General features: G+C 35.9%; 1 protein-coding gene across 6 annotated transcripts in view; it reads left to right on the plus strand.

Moving 5' to 3' along the window:
- The window catches only part of LOC124230766 (nesprin-2-like), a 298,061-nt gene that overhangs the window by 82,847 nt on the left and 196,054 nt on the right, over positions 1–19,160 (plus strand). For all 6 annotated transcript variants that reach the window (XM_046647128.1, XM_046647127.1, XM_046647130.1 and 3 more), the window contains exons 9-19: positions 803–903; positions 2,651–2,752; positions 4,992–5,129; positions 10,472–10,636; positions 11,263–11,375; positions 12,467–12,629; positions 14,265–14,343; positions 14,597–14,784; positions 16,141–16,305; positions 17,189–17,338; positions 18,539–18,712. In XM_046647128.1, coding sequence (XP_046503084.1) covers positions 803–903; positions 2,651–2,752; positions 4,992–5,129; positions 10,472–10,636; positions 11,263–11,375; positions 12,467–12,629; positions 14,265–14,343; positions 14,597–14,784; positions 16,141–16,305; positions 17,189–17,338; positions 18,539–18,712 — 1,538 coding nt within the window. The remainder of the gene's footprint in view (positions 1–802; positions 904–2,650; positions 2,753–4,991; positions 5,130–10,471; positions 10,637–11,262; positions 11,376–12,466; positions 12,630–14,264; positions 14,344–14,596; positions 14,785–16,140; positions 16,306–17,188; positions 17,339–18,538; positions 18,713–19,160) is intronic.

Genomic DNA, 19,160 nt, shown 5'->3' on the forward strand with positions numbered 1-19,160 from the left:
GAGTTTAACTGAATTAATAAATAAACATAGAAGATTTCCTTTTCAATGATCGTCGTTGGTTATTTTGGCAACATACCCAGAGACATCCCAATATTATGTGTTCATTTTGTCTGTGACATGTTGCAATCCCTTCGTTGTCATTTTTGGGTCTACCTAATTTATTATACATCTGGAAAACTTCTGCACTTAAGGAATTTCTAATATTTTTAACTTTGTTTAATTCAGCATTTTCCAAATTAATTTCACCATGGACTCTGTTAATACAACACAAAATTTGCCCCATATAAGGCTCTCAGTAAATATATTTGTTCTGTGTATGAACAAATAAAATCTTGTGGATGTCTTGAAAAAGTCTTCCATACAATAGATACTTTTGGAAATGTTTTACTGCACAAAATGCTGAGACCAGTGTGTCAGGAATGGATTTCACTTGCTCTATGTTCCTACACTCCTGGAGGAGTTTCTGCACTGTGTCTCTGGAAAGAGCAAGGCTTTGTTTTCTCCTTTCCACCCTCCCTGACTACTTATGCCCTCATACATGCAACATGCGTAGTGACCTTTTATTTGTAGGAAACTGAGGCTGTGCATGTACCACTGCTGGGAGTCAACCCAGCGCTGTCTGACTCCAGATCTAAGCTCTTAACCACTCTACAGTCTTGTGGCAAGGGCATGTGACCAGAGATTGCATGGCTGGTCGGCTGCTTTGGTTCATTTCAAGGCTGTCATGTGGCTTAGCCTGTTCTCGAGTATGAATCACAGTACATCACATCTACAGCAATTGATAATGGGGCGTATCTTGCAGATGTGGATGTTGTGAATCCTGATGAAAAGTCAATCATGACCTATGTGGCACAGTTTCTGCAGTATTCAAAGAAGGCACCTGGGACTGGAGATAAAGCTCAGGTATGTCTTTATTAGTACAAATCAAGCTCATTTTGTTGTACCCCACTAATGCTTTAATTTTTAAAATTGAGGTATAATTTGCATGCAGAAGTTAATGTACAATTCTATGAGCTTTAACAAATGCATACACTCATGTAAACCATACTCCAATCATGATATAAAACATTTTTATTACCCAGAATGTTTTATTGTGTCTCTATCCTGTCTGTACTCCCCACCCTAGACAACCAGTATTCTAATTTCTTTCTGTAGACCAGTTTTGCCTATTCTCTTTTTTTAAGTAAAAAGTGGTAATTTATTAAATTTTGCTGAATTATCTAAAACAACGTTTAGATAGGCACCATATAGAATAAATTAAGTTTAGCAGGCTTTTAAAAATTCTAGAGATATCAAATTTTTGTCTATTGTAATTTTTAACAGCTTTGTTCAGACACAGTTCACATACCATAAAATTCAACCATTTAAAATTTGCAACTCAGCGGTTTTTGATATATTTACATAGTTGTGCAACCATTACCACGAGCTAGTTTTAGCATATTTCCATTTTACCTGTTCTTTAGCTTCCGATAAATGGAGTCATATAATTCCTATAGATGCAAGCATTGTGTTCTACTCTTCATCCTTCTTTGAGACACTCTTGAGTTACCGTCAGATTGCCATTTGATTATTCAATTTTTTCCTTTGACTTGCAGTCGGTTACACAAAATATTGTGTGTGGAAATTTCTTGGAAATCGCTAAGCTGAAAATAAACACTTATTCTGCTTCTATGAAGATAAATGAGTGCTGTGAATTTAGTAAAGTGTTTTTGAATATTATTTTAAATTTTATTTAATCTACTTTCTCGGACTTGTTTACATGCAGTCATATTACCGCATTTTGTTTGACAAATTTAGGCCTATGTTTTTCCAACTATTCTGTGTGAGGCCCTGAGCTAGGCTGTTTCTGACTCTGGAATAGAAGCTCAAGCTGAGACTCACGCTTACAGTTCAGTTCACTTATTTCTGACCTGCTGAGGAGCTACTCTTCTCTAATTAATTTTTGTATTAAAAAATAAAATTAAAAATTCAACTGTCCGTGAAATCGGATGCAAAAATATACAGAAAACACTCTTACTTAATAGAAAGAAAAAAAAGTAAATGAAGGTTAAAGGAGAATGGAGATAAGATGTAACTTATCCTCCTGCAGTAAAATTTCCTTCCAAATGTGGGCAAGCTTGCCACCTAAGCAAGAATCTAAAAATAATAATAGAAAAATAATAATAGAAAAAGGAAAAAATAATTATTGTTCACTTGCATATGACAACATAACCGAAACTTTTGGGGGTGTTACTGTTTAGGGTCCTTAAAAAGTTCAAGATATTTTTGATGTCAGTGTATTTGGTGGGTGTGAACATCTCTTGAATTAACCCATATTTAGATGTATTGGAAAGCAATATTCTGAAATGCCTACTATATATAAGTAATTTAGAATAATGTTGTCTAAAATTGAATAATGGAAATGGATAAGCCAAAAAAATAAGGGCCTGCTTGCCCTGTTTCTTTAGCACATTATGTTCAGATGCTAGTTTCAATCCATTTTAAAATTTAAGGTGTTATGTTAACAAGCAAAATTTCTTCTTGGCCCAAGGAGTCATCAGTGTGTAATGGGTGCATTATTTCACTGATGTTTGAAGTTGTTAATTATTGTTAAAAAAATCACCAAGTCTATTTAGGATAGAATTTAAATATATGTATGTGTGATTTACAGGGAAAGATGAAAGATGCTGTGGTCTGGTTAACTCTGCAAGAGAAAAAACTACAGAAAATGCTAAAGGATTCAGAAAAGGAGACCTTCTTTAAAAAGTATGAAGTAAGTATGACTTTAAACAGCAATTTATTAGTAGTTTACGCTTAGGGAAGAATAGGATGTTTTTAGAAAAAAATCTTTCAGAGTTACCTGTTTAAATACTAAATTAACTCCAAGTTTCAGCAGCTGAGTTCTAGGACAGTGCTGCTCAAATTGTAATCAACCTGGGGAAGCTTGTTAAAATGCAGATTCTGACTCAGTCGTTCTGGGGTAGGGCCTGAGATTCTGCATTTCCACCAAACTCCCGGTGGTGCTGATTCTGCTGGTCCTTAGAGTGGGAAGGTTTTAGAGCGGGGATTGGCAAACTGTGCTCTGCGGGCCCCACCACCAGTTTTTGTAAGTCCAGTGTTACTGGAATAGAGCCATGCCCATTAAAGGATTGTTGTGGCCGCTTTCACATTACAACACCAGAGCTGAATAGTTGCGACAGAGACCATGTGGCCCACAAAGCCGAAGATATTTACTATCTTGCCTCTTAAGGCTAAAGTTTTTCAACCCCTGGTCTAGAGCAGAACATACTTTTCAGAATGAATATTGAATGAAAGAAAGGTCAAGAAATCAGAAATGGAACCATCCCAGAATTATAGTACAGGGCCTCAACCAAGGGGTCCTTTGGGGAATAGTGACAACTGTTATTGTTGCCACATATTGAACACTTGCTGTCTACCAGGCACCTTGCTGACAAGCATTTTACATGTTACCGTGTCTTGCTGAGTATGGTATTGATACTCCAGTTTTACAGATGAAGACAACAAGACTTCGAGGGACTAAGTGATTTATCTAAGGTTGTGTAGTTACTGAGAAGAGGTGGAATTTGAATAGCAGCCTAGCTCTCTTTACATCCTGATGCTTCTCTAGGGCAAGCATTTATTCCCTGTACCATCTTGGAAGAGACTAACAGGAGCCAAAGTGAAGGCGCCACAGTCCTTTTTGTAGAGCCCACTGTCTGTGCAGCTTTGTGCTCCCACGAGTTCTCTGTCCTGAGTGAAGTGGAGATGCTGTCATGTGCCTACACGGCAATTAGCACCTCTAGGCCTCCATTCCTCTGTTAAGTGAGAGGTGGATGAATCCAGCCTTTCCAACACTAACATTCAGCGGATGTGTGACTTGCTGTCCACACCATCCTTTTTGGTTTGGAGCCATCAGGCAAGGAAGGGATCAGACATTCTCATCTTCCTTCCATCTGAACTGCATAGGCTCCTTGTGCTTCTTCCTTCTTAGCTCTGGCATGAGATTTCTTTTCACTGACAAGATGCTCAGTGTCTACTGGAAGTACCTTGCTCTCATATGTCTTAGATTTAGTAAAGTACCACAGATTCAGAGTTCTTAAATAAAAGGCTTATGAAGTTATTAATTATCAGAAAGAATTAAAATAAATTAATGATCCCTCAGTTTGTTCACAAAATTTAATTAACAATACTGCTAATAGTTATGGATAGTGTTTTAAATAATATTTATGGAATTGATGACTCTTAAACACAAATATTTCACACTAGTGTGAACCAAGAAAAGCTTTATTTATTTAATTTTTTTGCTGAGGAAGATTTGCCCTAAGCAAACATCTGTTGCCAATCTTCCTCTTTTTGCTTGAGGAAGATTTGCCCTGAGCTAACGTGTGTGCTAATCTTCCTCTACTTTGTATGTGGGACACCCACCACAACCTGGCTGCCGACAAGTGGTGTAGGTCTGTGCCCAGGAACTGAACCCAGGCTGCAAAAGCAGAGCGTGCCGAACTGAACCTTTAGGCCATGGAGCCAGCCCCTTTATTTATTAAATTTTTGAGGGCAGATACAAAGTATTTTCTAAAGTCTGTATAAAGTGACTTGGGGAGAATTGGCTCAAGCTCAGTTAATCATAGACGCTTCAAAAACCATTTATACATGATGACTCCTGTCCTATAATTCTCACTTCCACGCATTCTTATTTTGTTGTGAACACATATTTGGGGAGGACAGACAAACTCACATTTTCCATGTGGCATCATGATTTGTTCTCTAGAGCTGCGTGACCTTGCCGCTTCATTTTAGTAGAAATTGAACAGTACGAGATACGAGCTAGATATATGTCACTGTGATGGCACCCAAATTGTCAGGGTGCACTGAAGAAAGAAATCCTGAATTCAGGGAATTTTATATTTATTTAAAATTTAAATAGAACCTACAGCTATAGACGTTAAAACAGCAGATTACATTTAATAAACTAATTTAAACATTTCAGTGTTTAAATACTCTTCTAATTGTAGAGCTTGCTGTCCTTTCTGGAGTCATTCAATGAAGAAAAAAAACCCTTTTTGGACATCCTGTCCGTAAAAAGGAATCCGGATGAGCTGAATGAAGATCAGTTACAGATGAAAGAAGCCTGGGATGGCCTCAACCACCAGGTTACTGTGTCGTACTGATTAGAAGAACATTTTCATGGGGCAGCTTTGTTGGATGAGAACTTTAGCCTTCGACGAGAAATTCTGTAAAAGATGGAGTAGATGCTTCATCAGAAAGTTGGGGAGAGTGTTCTTGTATTTTCTCCATGGTCTCATTTGGGTAGTGGTTGATATCTAAACAGGAATGTATAACATTCTGCTTAGAGAAATTGTAGCCTTATCCAAAGTTTTCATATTTGCCATCAATTCTTGGTTTGCCACAGTAGATTATCTGTATTCTGATTGACAGCAGCCTCCTCTCTACCATGGCCCAGTGTCATGTATCAGTATCAATAGATGGAAGGGGGTAGAGACAAACCCAGAGAAACTGTGTAAGGATGAATGTGTTTATGTGTGTCTGAATACATCCATGTGATTTCAATCATTTTAAATTTATTGAAACTTGTGTTATGGCCCAGGATATGGTGTCTATTGGTGTACATACCATTTACACTTGAAAAGAACATGTATTCTAGACTTAGTGGATATAGTATTCTATAAATATCAGTTAAGATGAGGTGGTTGATAATGTTCAGATTATCTATATCTTGACTGACGTTTAGTCCAGTTGTTCTGTCAATTGCTGAGAGAAAGCTATTAAAATCTGTAGAATCCTTTCTATAATTCTGTTAAATTTTTCTTCATGCATTTTAAAACTTTGTTATTAGGTGTGTACCTTTATGATTGTTGTGTCTTCCTGATGAACTGACGCTTTTACTATTAGGAAATATTCTTATTTATCTCTGGTATTGTTTTTTCTTGATATCTGCTTAATCTGATATCAATGCAGTCACTCCAGTCTTCTTATGCTGACTGTTTATATGGTACATCTTTTTCCTTCCTTTACTTTTAACCTATTTGAGTCTTTATATTTGAAGTGCGTCTCTTATAGACAGCATACAGTTGGATCTTGCTTTCTTATCCACTCTGACAATCTCTGCCCTGTAATTGCAGTGCTTAGTCAGTTAATATTTAATGTAATTATTGATATGGTTCACTTTAAGTATACCATTTCATGCTTTTTTCCCCTGTATATTCAGTTTTTTTATCTCTCTTCTTTCTTTTCCTGCCTTGTTTTAGATTATGTTAATTGTTTTAGAATCCCATTTTAATTTATCCGTTGACTTTTTGGCTCAACCTCTTTATCATATTTTTAATGGGATTACAATATACATTCTAAAATTTTTACAGCCTACTTAGAGCTATACAACTTAGTTATTATACAACTTCTTATAACATGTAGAAATCTTGCAGTCAAATTGATTAGTTTATCTCTCATTTTTTATGCTATAGTTGCTTTATATATAAATATTTATATAACACAAATATGTTTTAGAATCCTCAAGACCATGTTATAAGTTTTGCCTAAAACAGTCATATATTTTAAAGAAATTAAGAGAAAAAATTGGCTTTTTATATTTATCTAAGTATTTACCATTTCCAAGATTCTTCTTTCCTTCCTTGAGATTTGAGTTTCCCTCTGAACTCATTTCCCTTCAGCCTGAAAAACTTCCTTTAACCTATTTTATAATGCAGGTCTGTGGGTGATAAATTCTGTTAGTTTTCTTTGATCTCTAAATGTCTATTTTGCCTTCATTTTTTTAGCATCTTTATTGAGGTATAATTTACATATCATAAAATTCATTCATTTTAAGTGCATAGTTAAATGATTTTAAGTGAATTTACAGAGTCGCAACAAAGGTTGCATGATCTGCCAGTCAAAAATACTCTCTGGTGTTGGAAAAGTTTGCAGATCTCTGCTCAAGTCTGTTGGCTGTCAGGAGCGACAGTCTGTTTTCACAATACATTTTTCACACCATTTAAGAAGTGTGTTAAATGGTGGTGTAGTGGCTTGAAAGAGCCACCCTTTGAGAGAACCCAGTTTGGGAGAACTAGTGCGCTGCAGATGCCTTCCATCCGCTCGCCGTGCTCACTGCCTTCTCAGCTCTGTTCTCATCACAGCTTTGAAACTGGCCCCCGGGAAAGGCGGGAGATCTCTGTTACAAATCCTGGACAAAATGGAAGGAGAGGAAGAAGATTGTGTCTGTATAGTTCAGGCTTTTCCAGGCCACAGTGACCTGGCCTAATTTTGCTGAACGTGACTTGGAAAAATTACCCAAAATAATGAGAAAAACCATAAAAAGAACTATTTTGCAAGATTAAGTGCTGCAAATTGATAGTAGCTTGAAAATCCACTCCTTAGGTAGAGGGAAGCTCATGTTCTTGGTGTGACAAAAGGAGACATTAATTTTAAAGTTATCAGGTATATAAAAGTCCATACCATCTAGACCGTTTCGGGTTCAGTTGTTTGAGAACACAGATATCTCACAGCATTGTAGTAAATGTTCTGTTTTTTTTAAAGATTGGCACCTGAGCTAACAACTGTTGCCAATGTTCTTTTTTCTTTTTCTCTTTTTCTGCTTTTTGTCCCCAAATCCCCCAAGTACATAGTTGTATATTCTAGTTGTGGGTCCTTCTAGTTGTGGCATGTGGGACGCTGCTTCAGCGTGGCCTGATGAGCCGTGCCATGTCTGCACCCAGGATCCAAACTGGCGGAACCCTGGCGGAGCACGAGAACTTAACCACTCGGCCATGGCACTGGCCCCCAGTAGTAAATGGTTTTGTTTTAAGCCTACTATAGAAAATAACAACATTATGTTATTTTGACCTGACAAGATCTTATATGAATTTTCAGTCAAATCCAAAAGTAATTTCCAACACTAAGAAAGAAAGTGTGGAACCAGTTTTCTATGTTAAGAGAGAAAGGAGAGGAATGAAAGGTAAACATCACCTTCTGTCTTTCTTCTGCTGTATGCTACACAGAGTACAGCCTGAGTCAGAAAGCATACTTTTGGTTTCATTTAAAATGTCCATAGCTTTCTTTCAGCTGTGGAAAAAGCTGTCATTCTTAGCCTCTTTTATTAGTCACTTATCAATTTTCTGATTTATTTTTTGTTTTTTGGCAGATGCACAAGTAATTCAGATATAATAAAAGCACAAGTAACTTGTTTATATTAAAAATTCATAGGGGCAGCCCCGTGGCCAAGTGGCTAAGTTTGCACACTCTGCCTTGGTAGCCCAGGGTTTCACCGGTTCATAACCTGGGTGCGGACATGGCACCCAAGCCATGCTGAGGCGGCGTCCCACATAGCACAACCAGAGGCACTCCCAACTAGAATATACAACTATGTACTGGGGAGCTTTGGGGAGAAGAAGAAAATAAATAAATAAATAAACAGAAGATTAGCAACAGCTGTTAGCTCAGGTGCCGATCTTTACAAAAAAATTCATAATAATGAAAACATTTTTTCCATTCTTTTCCAACTGGGGGCTTAACGGTACATAGTTAATGATTTAAGACTGTAGAGTTGTCTTTTGCCATGACTTTTCAGAAAATAAACTTGCAAGGCAATTAAAGCAAAACAAAATACTGCATGGTATCACTTATATGTAGAATCTAAAAAAAAAAAGCCAAATTCGTAGAGACAGAGTACTGAAGTGGTGGCTGGGGCTGGAGGGTGTCGGAAATAGGGAGAGGTTGGTAAAAGGGTACAAACTTTCAGCTATAAGATGAGTAAGGTCTGAGGATCTAATGTAAAACATGGTGACTATAGTTTATGATACTATATCATTGAAATTTGGTAAGACAGTAGAACTTAAATTTTCTCACAAAAAAAAGATAAATATTATGTTAAGTGATGATATGTTAACTAGATGGTGAGAGTCCTTTCACAAAGTAACATCTATCATATCACCACAATGTACACAACTAACAATACACAACTACGTACTGGGGGGCTTGGGGGAGAAAAAGGAAAAAAAATAAAATCTTTAAAAAACAAAAACAGAAACAAAACCAGATTTTGATTTGTGCTTGATCTCCATAGGAGTGTCGTTGGAACATAAAAGAGCCATGTGAGTTCAAATAAAATGCCGCATTCCTAATGGAGTTGTCAGGAAAGGAGGCCTTGGAGCTGGGTTTTTATTGTGCTGAAGAATTGCGGTCATCAATGTGGAGTTTGGTGTTTTTCTGGGGTCCTTCTCCGGCCCCTCTGCCTGACTCCGTTCTGCTGACCACACTTTGCTGTAACCGTGTACTTGTCTGCTTCCACCACTAGGTCGTTTAGGCAAGACTTGTGGCTTTTATTTATCTGGTTGACCCTCAGATGTAGAGGGTTTTGTTAAACTTACTATTCCCTTCATGGCACATGGGTTTGGGCAAGACCCTGCTCTTATTTTTACTCACTTAATTGTGTATTTATCTCCTTTATTACCCATACCCTCCTTCCATTCCTCTTTCTCTTTTGGCCGCCATTGTGATGTGCTTAACGTGGACATTTTTGTTTTTTGTGTTCTTACAAAATACGTATTGTACTTATGTATCCATGTGTTTTTAATTTGTTAAATTGATGTTATATGTTACTCTCTTTCTTACTTTCATTTTTGAGCACATATATTTAAGGTGCCTCCACGTTGCCGTGTATGTACATCTAATTTGTGTCTAACTGCTGCATGGTACTCTGGTACTCTGTGGTGTGTGACCACCACGTGTCCCCTCTCCACTCCGGAAGCCTTCTATTTCTTTATGCCCAACTCTTAGCACAATAGGTTATTTGTAAATGTTTGCTCAATGAATGAATGATTGAATGAATGAATGTGTGAGTGAGTGAGTTTTAATGGTGCTTAGCAGGGGGATAATCCAAGTAGAAGGGGCAGCAAGAGCGAAGACCTGGGAGTGCAGTCAATGTTTGGGGAAATAAGTAGTCGGCATTTGTGAGACTCGTGTGTGCGCGTAGGGAGTGGTGGGAAGGCTGAGGAAGGAGGAAGTTGCCTGGATTGTGGGGGGCTTTGGTCTAGGACAGATATTCAGGAGATATGGTAGAGATACCTAATATGAATATACGACTGGGGCTAGTGAAGAAAATAATCTATAAATCTGTGTGAGAGGTGTAATTGTAATGTCAGAGAACACAAGGGCACACAGCATTTCAAACGGTGGTCATTCAGTACGATAGTGTACCTCTGCTCGGAGGGGTGCTTTAAATATTTCTAATTTTCCGCTCATAGCTGATTACAGATTTATCAAAACATTTGTTTTTACCTTTGTGCCTGCTTCTCCTATAGCTTTTAAACAAATTATCCTCTCGATCAGCAGGTAGCTAAATGATACTTAGAACTAAGAAGTTTACCCATTGATAAAGATTTCCCTGACTAATGGGTCAGAGAAACTTTAAAGAATTAAACATGCTGTGTGTGAAGCAATAAACCAGAAGAGTTCTACTGAAGGATGCCTTCCGTTTTTTCAGATTAATGTGTGGAAAATGAAGCTGAATGATGACCTGCCGTTGCCCCTCCATCAAATCGAAGCTTGGCTCCATGAGGTGGAGGAGCTTATAGATGAAGATTTGCCAGCCTTCCAGGATTATTCTGAAGCCATGGCTCTAATACAAGAGAAAATTACTTTATTCAAGGTTGGCAAAGAAAAAGAAATATGGAAAAAATCTTCACTTTGTTGGGAGCTGTTCTTGAGGAAGACTTTTTCCTAGAAAGAAGGGAAGGAAATATAGTGGGTATTTGAAGTTGGTTTAGACTGATTCTCCCAGGGATTTTTGGGATCCGGAAGACAGCTTCACATTCTTCGTGAGCATTGTGCTAGTTTAAGGTTGAAACAATAAGAAGAGAGTTCAGTAAGTTCTAAAGCAGCTGTAAAGTCTAACAAAAGAGGGGGGAGATGGGTTTAAAATGTGGGAGATTGAGTTCTCACTAAAATGGCATGAAAGAATTTGATATGTGAGATTTATAGCATTTGAGCCCACAAAGAAATGGAAAATACATTAGAAAACAAACGATTTTGATAATGCTTTTACCAAAGAAACTGCCGTCTGCCTCTTTGTAAAATGTTTAAATTTTGTAAAAGTTTAAAACATTTATGATAAAAATATTTATTCACAAAATCTTAGTTTAAAAAAACTAAACGGGCTTTATGATTTTTTTGAAAAAGGATACAATGTATGCACAGAGCAAATGGGATTAAGAAACCCTCAATTACAATGTTTGGCAGTAAATCTGGTTCATGTCATGCTAAATTTCTTTTCAGAGTCTGATGGATAAATTTGACTGTCATTTGAATACTCTCCTGGCATTTGAAAATAGAGATGAAAAACATTTACCACTGGTACCGCCTAACAAACTGGAGGAAATGAAAAGACGGTGTGTAACTCTCCCATTTCACAATTGCTCCTACCATTCGTGTTTGAGCACTAACACGGGCCTATAGGGACCGTGCACTGCAAAGTACAGATTTTTAAGTAATTCCTGACAAGTATTCTCTTTTCAATCTTGGTAATAATATCTTCATGTTTTATATAATAGTGACATATCATGCTAACATATTTCCTTTTTCATTGGATAGTAGAATGCAGTGGTGGAGTAAGTTCTGGACTTAGAGTCAGAAACTGAGCTCCGTGTCTTGGATTTGGCCACGTTCCTCTGTTTTTCTGAGCATATTTCCTCATTTGTAAATTTAGGATAATGATAATCACCCTGTTCTTGTCTCACAAGGATGCTGAGTGAAATGGGAGGAAGTATATAAGGACGCTTTATCAACTCTAGAATACAAATATAGAGATTATTTAATTGATGGTTGTCCATGTCTTCTCTTTTCTCATTAATGATAAGCAACTTATTAGAATGATAATAAAAGAGTGTTAGCCTAACAATGAAAGCTGTTTTAATACATAAACGTTTAAATTATAGTGGCATTAACAGCAAGAGAAAGATAATCTGTGTATGACTCCACTCATATGAGGAATTTAAAACTATGGACCAAGAACAGTTTAGTGGATGCCAGGGGAAAGGTGGGGTGGGGGGTGGGCACAAAGGGTGAAGTGGTGCACCTACAACATGACTGACAAACATTAATGTACAACTGAAATTTCGCAAGATTGTAACCTATCAATAACTCAATAAAAAAAAATTATAGTGGCATTAAGTTATACAGAAGTTTTCAAATTAAGTAAAATATTTTGGAGGTCAGCATTTTATTGTAGGATTTCTCAATAGTGAAATAATTCCTTCAGAAAACTGTTCTGTTAGATGTTTTCACCTTAGAAATAGTTGTTTTATATCTAGCCAAAATGTTTGTTTTGCTTTGTTTAAAAAAAAATATTTAAAAGTACATCTGAGTTCCATGTGTTTAAAGGAAAAGTTAAAGGCCCAATGTTTTTTTAAAGTGCCAAACAGATATCTCACATTTGGCCAATACTATTAAGTAAGATTCTAAAACCTGCGCTATTTTCCAGAATCAACAACATTTCGGGGAAAAAATTTATTCCACTTCTAGAATTTCATTACTATAAGTGCTCAGTTCTTGGTTTGCTAGATGAAGTGAAATCAAAACTGGATGTTTGGAACAGCAAATACGGGAGCAAAGAATCTGTGGAATTTCTTCTGGAAGACTGGCGCGTAAGCTGTTCTGTGTCGTGTCTTACACAACTATTCTGCGTGTCTGGGTGCTGGGTTTGCATTTTTTATTGGTGCAATTTCCCTTTACCTCTAGGTTTTGAGATGGATTTTTTTTGGTAGCTTTCATTAGCTCAAATATTGCCTAGAGGAAAGAATTACGGATAGTCAAATAGCAGACATTAGGAAAAGTAAGAAAGAAAAAACAGCATTGTTTATCAGCCCGGGGGAGATTGAGTTAACCGAGCTAATTAACTACATAGAGAAAGTTTCAATGTTATTTCCATTAGAAATTCCTACTTTCACTTACTGGACATCTTGTTTAATCCTTTTTCCCACTCAGATTCCTAGTTTAATTCAAAAATTAAATTTTTCTTAGAACATTTTAATCTTAGCTTAAGTTTTTTTTTTTAAAGATATTTTTTAGTTTTCCTTTTTCTCCCCAAAGCTCCCTGGTACATAGTTGTATATTTTTAGCTGTGGGTCCTTCTAGTTGTGGCATGTGAGACGCCGCCTCAGCATGGCCTTATGAGCGCTGCCGTGTCTGCACCCAGGACCTGAACCGGTGAAACCGTGGGCTGCTGAAGCGGAGCGTGTGAACTCAGCCGCTTGGCCACGGGGTCAGCCCCTTAGCTTCTTAAGTTTTAAGAGTGGGAAAAATGGTACCTTTTTTCTTGAGGTTTTTGGGGGGAGGATATGAATAATCTATTTATATATTATACATCATATATAAATCTATGTAATTTGTAGTAAAAAATGTTACAAATTTGTTTAAATATGTGTTCACTTCTAAATTAAAACTAAAGCATCATAAAAATGTCATTTCTACAATTAGACCTTATTATCCTTCTTTCTGTTTCCTTCCTTTTAGAATGAGGGAAAAAGAGAAAAATCCAAGATTGTAATTTTTAGTACATGAAATGATGAAGAGAGATTTATTTACAATATATGATTTAAACACTGTACATCTCTGAAAAGGAAGCATCATTGTAAACTAGACTAGATTTTGAATATTTTTATTTCTTTTGCTTTCTTTGATTTTTCATTTTTACATTTAAATAATCATACTCTTGCTCGTAATAAGTGTATGATAAATATGAATTTCTAATTAGCTCAGTGTTTTTTTCCATAGCAGAATTTACTTGCAGAGGGCGCGTAAAAGTTTGGTTAATGGTAGTTTCTCAGATGTTTTCGTGTGATAGATGGCATCTATTTATAACGTACTCTAATATATCTAATAAAAAAATCATTCAATATTAATAAAATGTGAAATAAGAGAAACTGATACAAATTATGCAATATTAATAAATATGTGAAGTGGGAGATTTTGAAATTGCTGTAATACTTAACTTGCCTTTTCCTGTGAGTGGAAAACCGTTACAGAACCATATCACCACATTTGGATAAACTTCGTCAGGTCTCTGACCTAGGCAGTGTTCATACTCATACTTATGTCTCCTAGAGGTTATCTTTCTTCATGACCTGCTCTTCTTTTCTTACCCAAATTGTAGTATTAAAGCCTTAAAGAAATTTTGCCACCTAAGTGCTTCTTCAATGTTTATATGTCTCTATCTGGATTTCTTGGCACATTTTTAAAAGTAAAATCTATCAATATGCATTTTTTCCTTTTTCTTCCAGAAATTTATTGAAGAAAAAGAGTTCCTAGCTCAACTTGAAACTTCTTTTCAGAAATGTGGAGAAATTCATAAGAATTTGGGTAAAGCTATACAGTTACTTTTTGATGGCATGAATATCACTTAAAAATAGCATTTTGTCTGTTTCACTTTCTTTATACTTTAATGTTTTAGAAATTGGTTTTACTTATGTGTTTTCTTTGGAAAATTCTTGCAATCACATTTAATATCAGAGTATATTTATTCTGCTACTGTTAATATGCAAATATTTTTGTTAGTATTATTTTATTAATAAATCTTTTCTAAGATTACTTTCTTGTTTTGTTAACATTATAGCTGGAGAATATCAGAATATTAGTGAACAATATGCGATGGTGGAATCTAATGTCTGTATGTCTAGAAAAAATATATACGATGTGAAGTCTACTCTACAAGAAGTCCTGGCATCCTGGGCTGCTTATGCGGAGAAGCTTCGCTCCCTAAAGGCTTGTTTTGAGGAGACAAAGAAGGAACAAGTTACAGAGGTATTTGCAGGCTCAGGGCACCTGCTCAACTGTACATGTTTTTTTCTTTTTTTCCATTTTGTTTGCAGACCCTCATTTTCAATCCAAAAATGAGAGGCCAGAGAAGAATAAGCCTGACTGTTGGAAAAATTCTTCGAGGTCTTGGAGAGAGTTTAGTGTCTTCCTAATATAATTTTCAAAAGGAAGTTTTCTCCTCATTATAGGTTTGACTTACACACACACACACACACACACACACACGCATGCAGAGCTTTACTGGGGTGTACTTTTCACACACAGTATAGCTTTTGGAAGATATATTGCTAAGTTCTTTGGAAAGGAAATAAAAGACTACAGCTTATAGACACATTTAAAATAAGTTGATGTTTTAAAAAGTTTTATTTTTCCATTTGGGTGAATACTTTTCAGCTCTAAAACCTTCCTGGGTTTCTGGATAAGGAAAAATGAAATACCTTAGACTTATGTGGAGAAGTGTGGAAGAAATTTCCATGTTATTTTTTTTTTATTTATTTGTGTAATAGTCTATTTTATGATTGTTCCCTGAGGTAGTTTTTCTTTCTTTCATTTGTTTTCCTCTATTGCAAATGGATATAGGTAGGCTCTCAGATGAAATATTTTCCAAATAGAAACTAAAATTACTCAGGAAAAAATAGGCTGTTTATATGAAAGTAAAATTTGTGGTAAGTGTGAGTGAGGAGTTAGGAAGTCATTCCTTTTCCTTGTTGCCTATATTGAGATTAGAAATTCAAACCTTTGGCTTTCAACAGCTCTGTCTTTAAAGGTCTTTTATTAAAATTCACGTAACTCTGAGAAAAACAACAAGTTAAGCCTTGCAATTCCCAAACTCTGTGCTGAGGTGCCCTGAGCCGCCAAAGAGAACTCTCAAGATAATTTAAATTTCGAGGGAGTTACAGCAACATCTGTCTGTTGGACACCATGCAAATTACTACTAAGTTTTTTGGACCTGACTACTTAAAAATGAGACTGTTAGGTAATTCTTCTGGCTTAAGGAATCCATTAAAAATTACTGAGACATTAAGGGTGCCAAGAACTGGAAACGTTTGAGAACCTTTGCTCTAAGCTCATCAGCCACGTAGTAGAAAGATAGAAGATCAGATGCTTCCTAGAGGGCCAGGACCGGGAGTGATGACAGACAGCTGGTGCCTGCCAATTAGTGATTAGGGATGAAGAGATGGACCAATAGAGATGGGGGAGCCCCCTAAGGGAGGGTCAGAGTCTCTGCAAAAACCTCACACTTACTTTTGCTTAGAATCAACCTTGGTAAAGATCTATTATAGAAAATAGAAAGATAAATATTATGGCATTAAAATATTATGTTGCTTATATGTTGTGTAGGTTCCCTTTGAGACACTATCCCAATGGAATCTGGAACATACTACTTTAAATGAAGTGGGAAATTTCTTAATTCAAGTCAGCAATGATGAAGTTGGATCATCTATTTCTAAAGAACTAAGGAGGCTGAATAAAAGATGGAGAAAGTTTATTACAAAAACTCAGCTCGTAAGTTTTTTTTGATAACGTTTCATTGAGATATAATTCACATACAATGCAATTTACTCATTTAAAGTGTAACTGAGTGGTTTTTGGTATATTCACAGAGTTGTGCAGCCACACCATAATCAATTTAGAACATTTTCATCACCTCATAAAGAAACTCTCTACCCATTAGCAGTCACTCCCCATTTTTCTCCTAACCTCTCCAGCCCTAGGCAACCACTAATCTACTTTGTGTCTCTATAGATTTGCCTGTCCTGGATATTTCACATAAATGGAATCATGTAATATGTGGTCTTTTGCTTCTGGCTTTTTTCACTTAGCGTAATGTTTTCAAGGTTCATCCACGTTGCAGCATGTATAAGTACTTTGTTCCTTTTTATTGGCAAATAATAGTCTATTGTATGGATATACCACATTTTATCTCTTCACTGATCAGTTGATGCACATTTGGGTTCTTTCCACTTTTTTGGCTGTTATGAATAGTGTTGCCATGAACATTCATGGACAAATTTTTGTGTGGACACATACACTTTTCTAGTTGAAATTCCTTTACCATTAAAGAACAACAAGCATTTTTGCCTACTATATTTCAAACTCCTTGAGAATATAAACTGCTTTATTTATCTTTATATTTAGCAAGGTGCCTTATGAAAGCATATCTTGAATAAATAACTTTTGAACTTAAATTATTAAAGTATTCTATTTTTTATGCTTAACAATTTGAGATTGAAGTGTCTTAATGAGAAATGCTCATATTTTCTAACATTGTTACTAATAGATAAATCCTAAAAATATATTGAATATCTTATGTCCATTTATTGTTGGTAATAATATATCTTAGCATAAAAAAATGAGCATTAAATTTCGTTACATTAATTTTTTATAGGAAATGAACCTGCCACTTATAAAAAAACAAGATCAGCCCATTCTTGACAATTCTGGAAATATTCAGCTGCCTAAAGAAGAAAAACCAACGGTTGATTTTTCAGCAGATATATCAATAGAACTTCCGGAAAATCATAATCAGAATATGAAGGTAAAATAGTCATACTTTATGTATTTTATTTGTATATAGAAATAATTTCACTTTGCTGCTTTTCTTTTGAAAAAATTATATTCTTGAAACAATGGTAAGTGTGATTGTGAGATACCATTTAAAGTATGATCATTTTCCATTAAACTGCTTAGGTGGCTCCCTTCGTGAAGTAGTCTCTAGTGTTAAAGTCCTGTGCCCCTCACTGGCTGAGGAGTTCCACAGACACGCAGAGGCAGTCATGACTTCTGAGCTGTGGAAATGGAGTTGATATTTTCTTCAGGTTACTTTTGACTACTGTGCAGAAATTATCTAGGTTTAGGCTAACCCCTGGCCTGTATCTTGCTTCCTTTCTGTAAAATGGGAGAAAAAGTAATCTTTCTTGCTTGCTTTGTTGGGTAATTTGGAAGATGCCTTTAGGTTATAGATAAGAATATGGAAAAGGACCCAAAGTAAACATCATACACCTGAAAGATAAAATACCTTTGGTTCTGGAAATGTACTTCCTTCAGAATAATACCTTACACAGCTTTGCTTAAGAAAGTAATTTTTAACCGGCTATGGTCAGTTGCCACGATGGAGTGCCAGTGTTTTTCCACCAAAAGAAGACCTGATCAGAGAATATCTTGAAAGATCTGAATTTGTACAGTATGCTTTTAGAATAGAAGAATATAGAATTCTGTATTCTCCTGATGCCTTTAAAATATGATATGATTAAAAACGACTTTAAGAATGTATCTATCATGTAAAGCTATAGCATGTCAACCTATAGAATATTGAGAATTATCAATGAGAAAAGGGCTAAGGTTGTTGAAATTTGACTCTGAGTCTCCTTGACGATGTTTCACAACAACTGTTGCTAATAGCTGTATTTAATTAAATTGTATACAAATTTTAAAATGTGTTTATAGAGTTAATACTCTAATTTTCTAAGCTTTAATCTTATCTGTAAAATGGAGATAATAGTGTCTGATAGGAATACTATAATTAAGAAAACGTATGTGAACAAACCTTTTAATTTTTAAAGTGATATATACTATCATGAAGTTTTATTATTATTGTCCAAAACCTAGGTCTTAAATCATTAAAACATGTTGAATTAGCACTCTTCAGGAAAAAAAAGAGGTTTAACTTTTTAAAATTGAAAATTATTTTATAATGTAGATGTTCTCATTTTCTTTGTGATAATCTTGAATGTTGTAGGCTGAGGAAGAATCTGAAAAAGAGAATGAAGGATTCACGGAACAACTGAAAGTGGCTGAAGAGGTTGAAAAACTCATTGGACAAGTGGAGGTCTGGGAGGCAGAGACCAAATCTGTTTTGGATCTTCTGAGACACCAAGATGATGTGGACACCTCAATGGAAGAATCTTTGCAGGTATGAATGTAGAGGTATTAAAAGTATGAAAAGCTTTCATGTTTGTGGACTTAGGTATTAAGATAAATTAAAAGTTTTAAAGTAAGTAGTAATAAGCCTATTGTTTGAATTTTCTTTGTTGGGACTTTTAAAAATGGATTCTCATCCCTTGCCGATCATTTGCTGTGATTTTGCTTGAAGACAGAGGATGGGTTAGAAGACCACTAATAAGTCCTTATGAGTCTAAATTCTTGAATTAATTTTCCCAGCTACAGAATGGAGATTAAAATGTTGAAATATTCTCTTGTATTAGTGGGCAATGAGGAGATGAGTGAGTGAGTTCAGTCTCACATGGCTCAGTGCAATGTGAATATAAGAGATTACACAGTCTGTGCTTTGAAAGCTCACCCACTGGTCAAGCCACTTTCTCTTCCTTACTTGATGCCGGAGGGCGAGGGATGTTAAATCT

This window comes from Equus quagga, chromosome 20 (genome assembly GCF_021613505.1).
Source record: "Equus quagga isolate Etosha38 chromosome 20, UCLA_HA_Equagga_1.0, whole genome shotgun sequence".
NCBI classification, from domain to species: Eukaryota; Metazoa; Chordata; class Mammalia; order Perissodactyla; family Equidae; genus Equus; species Equus quagga.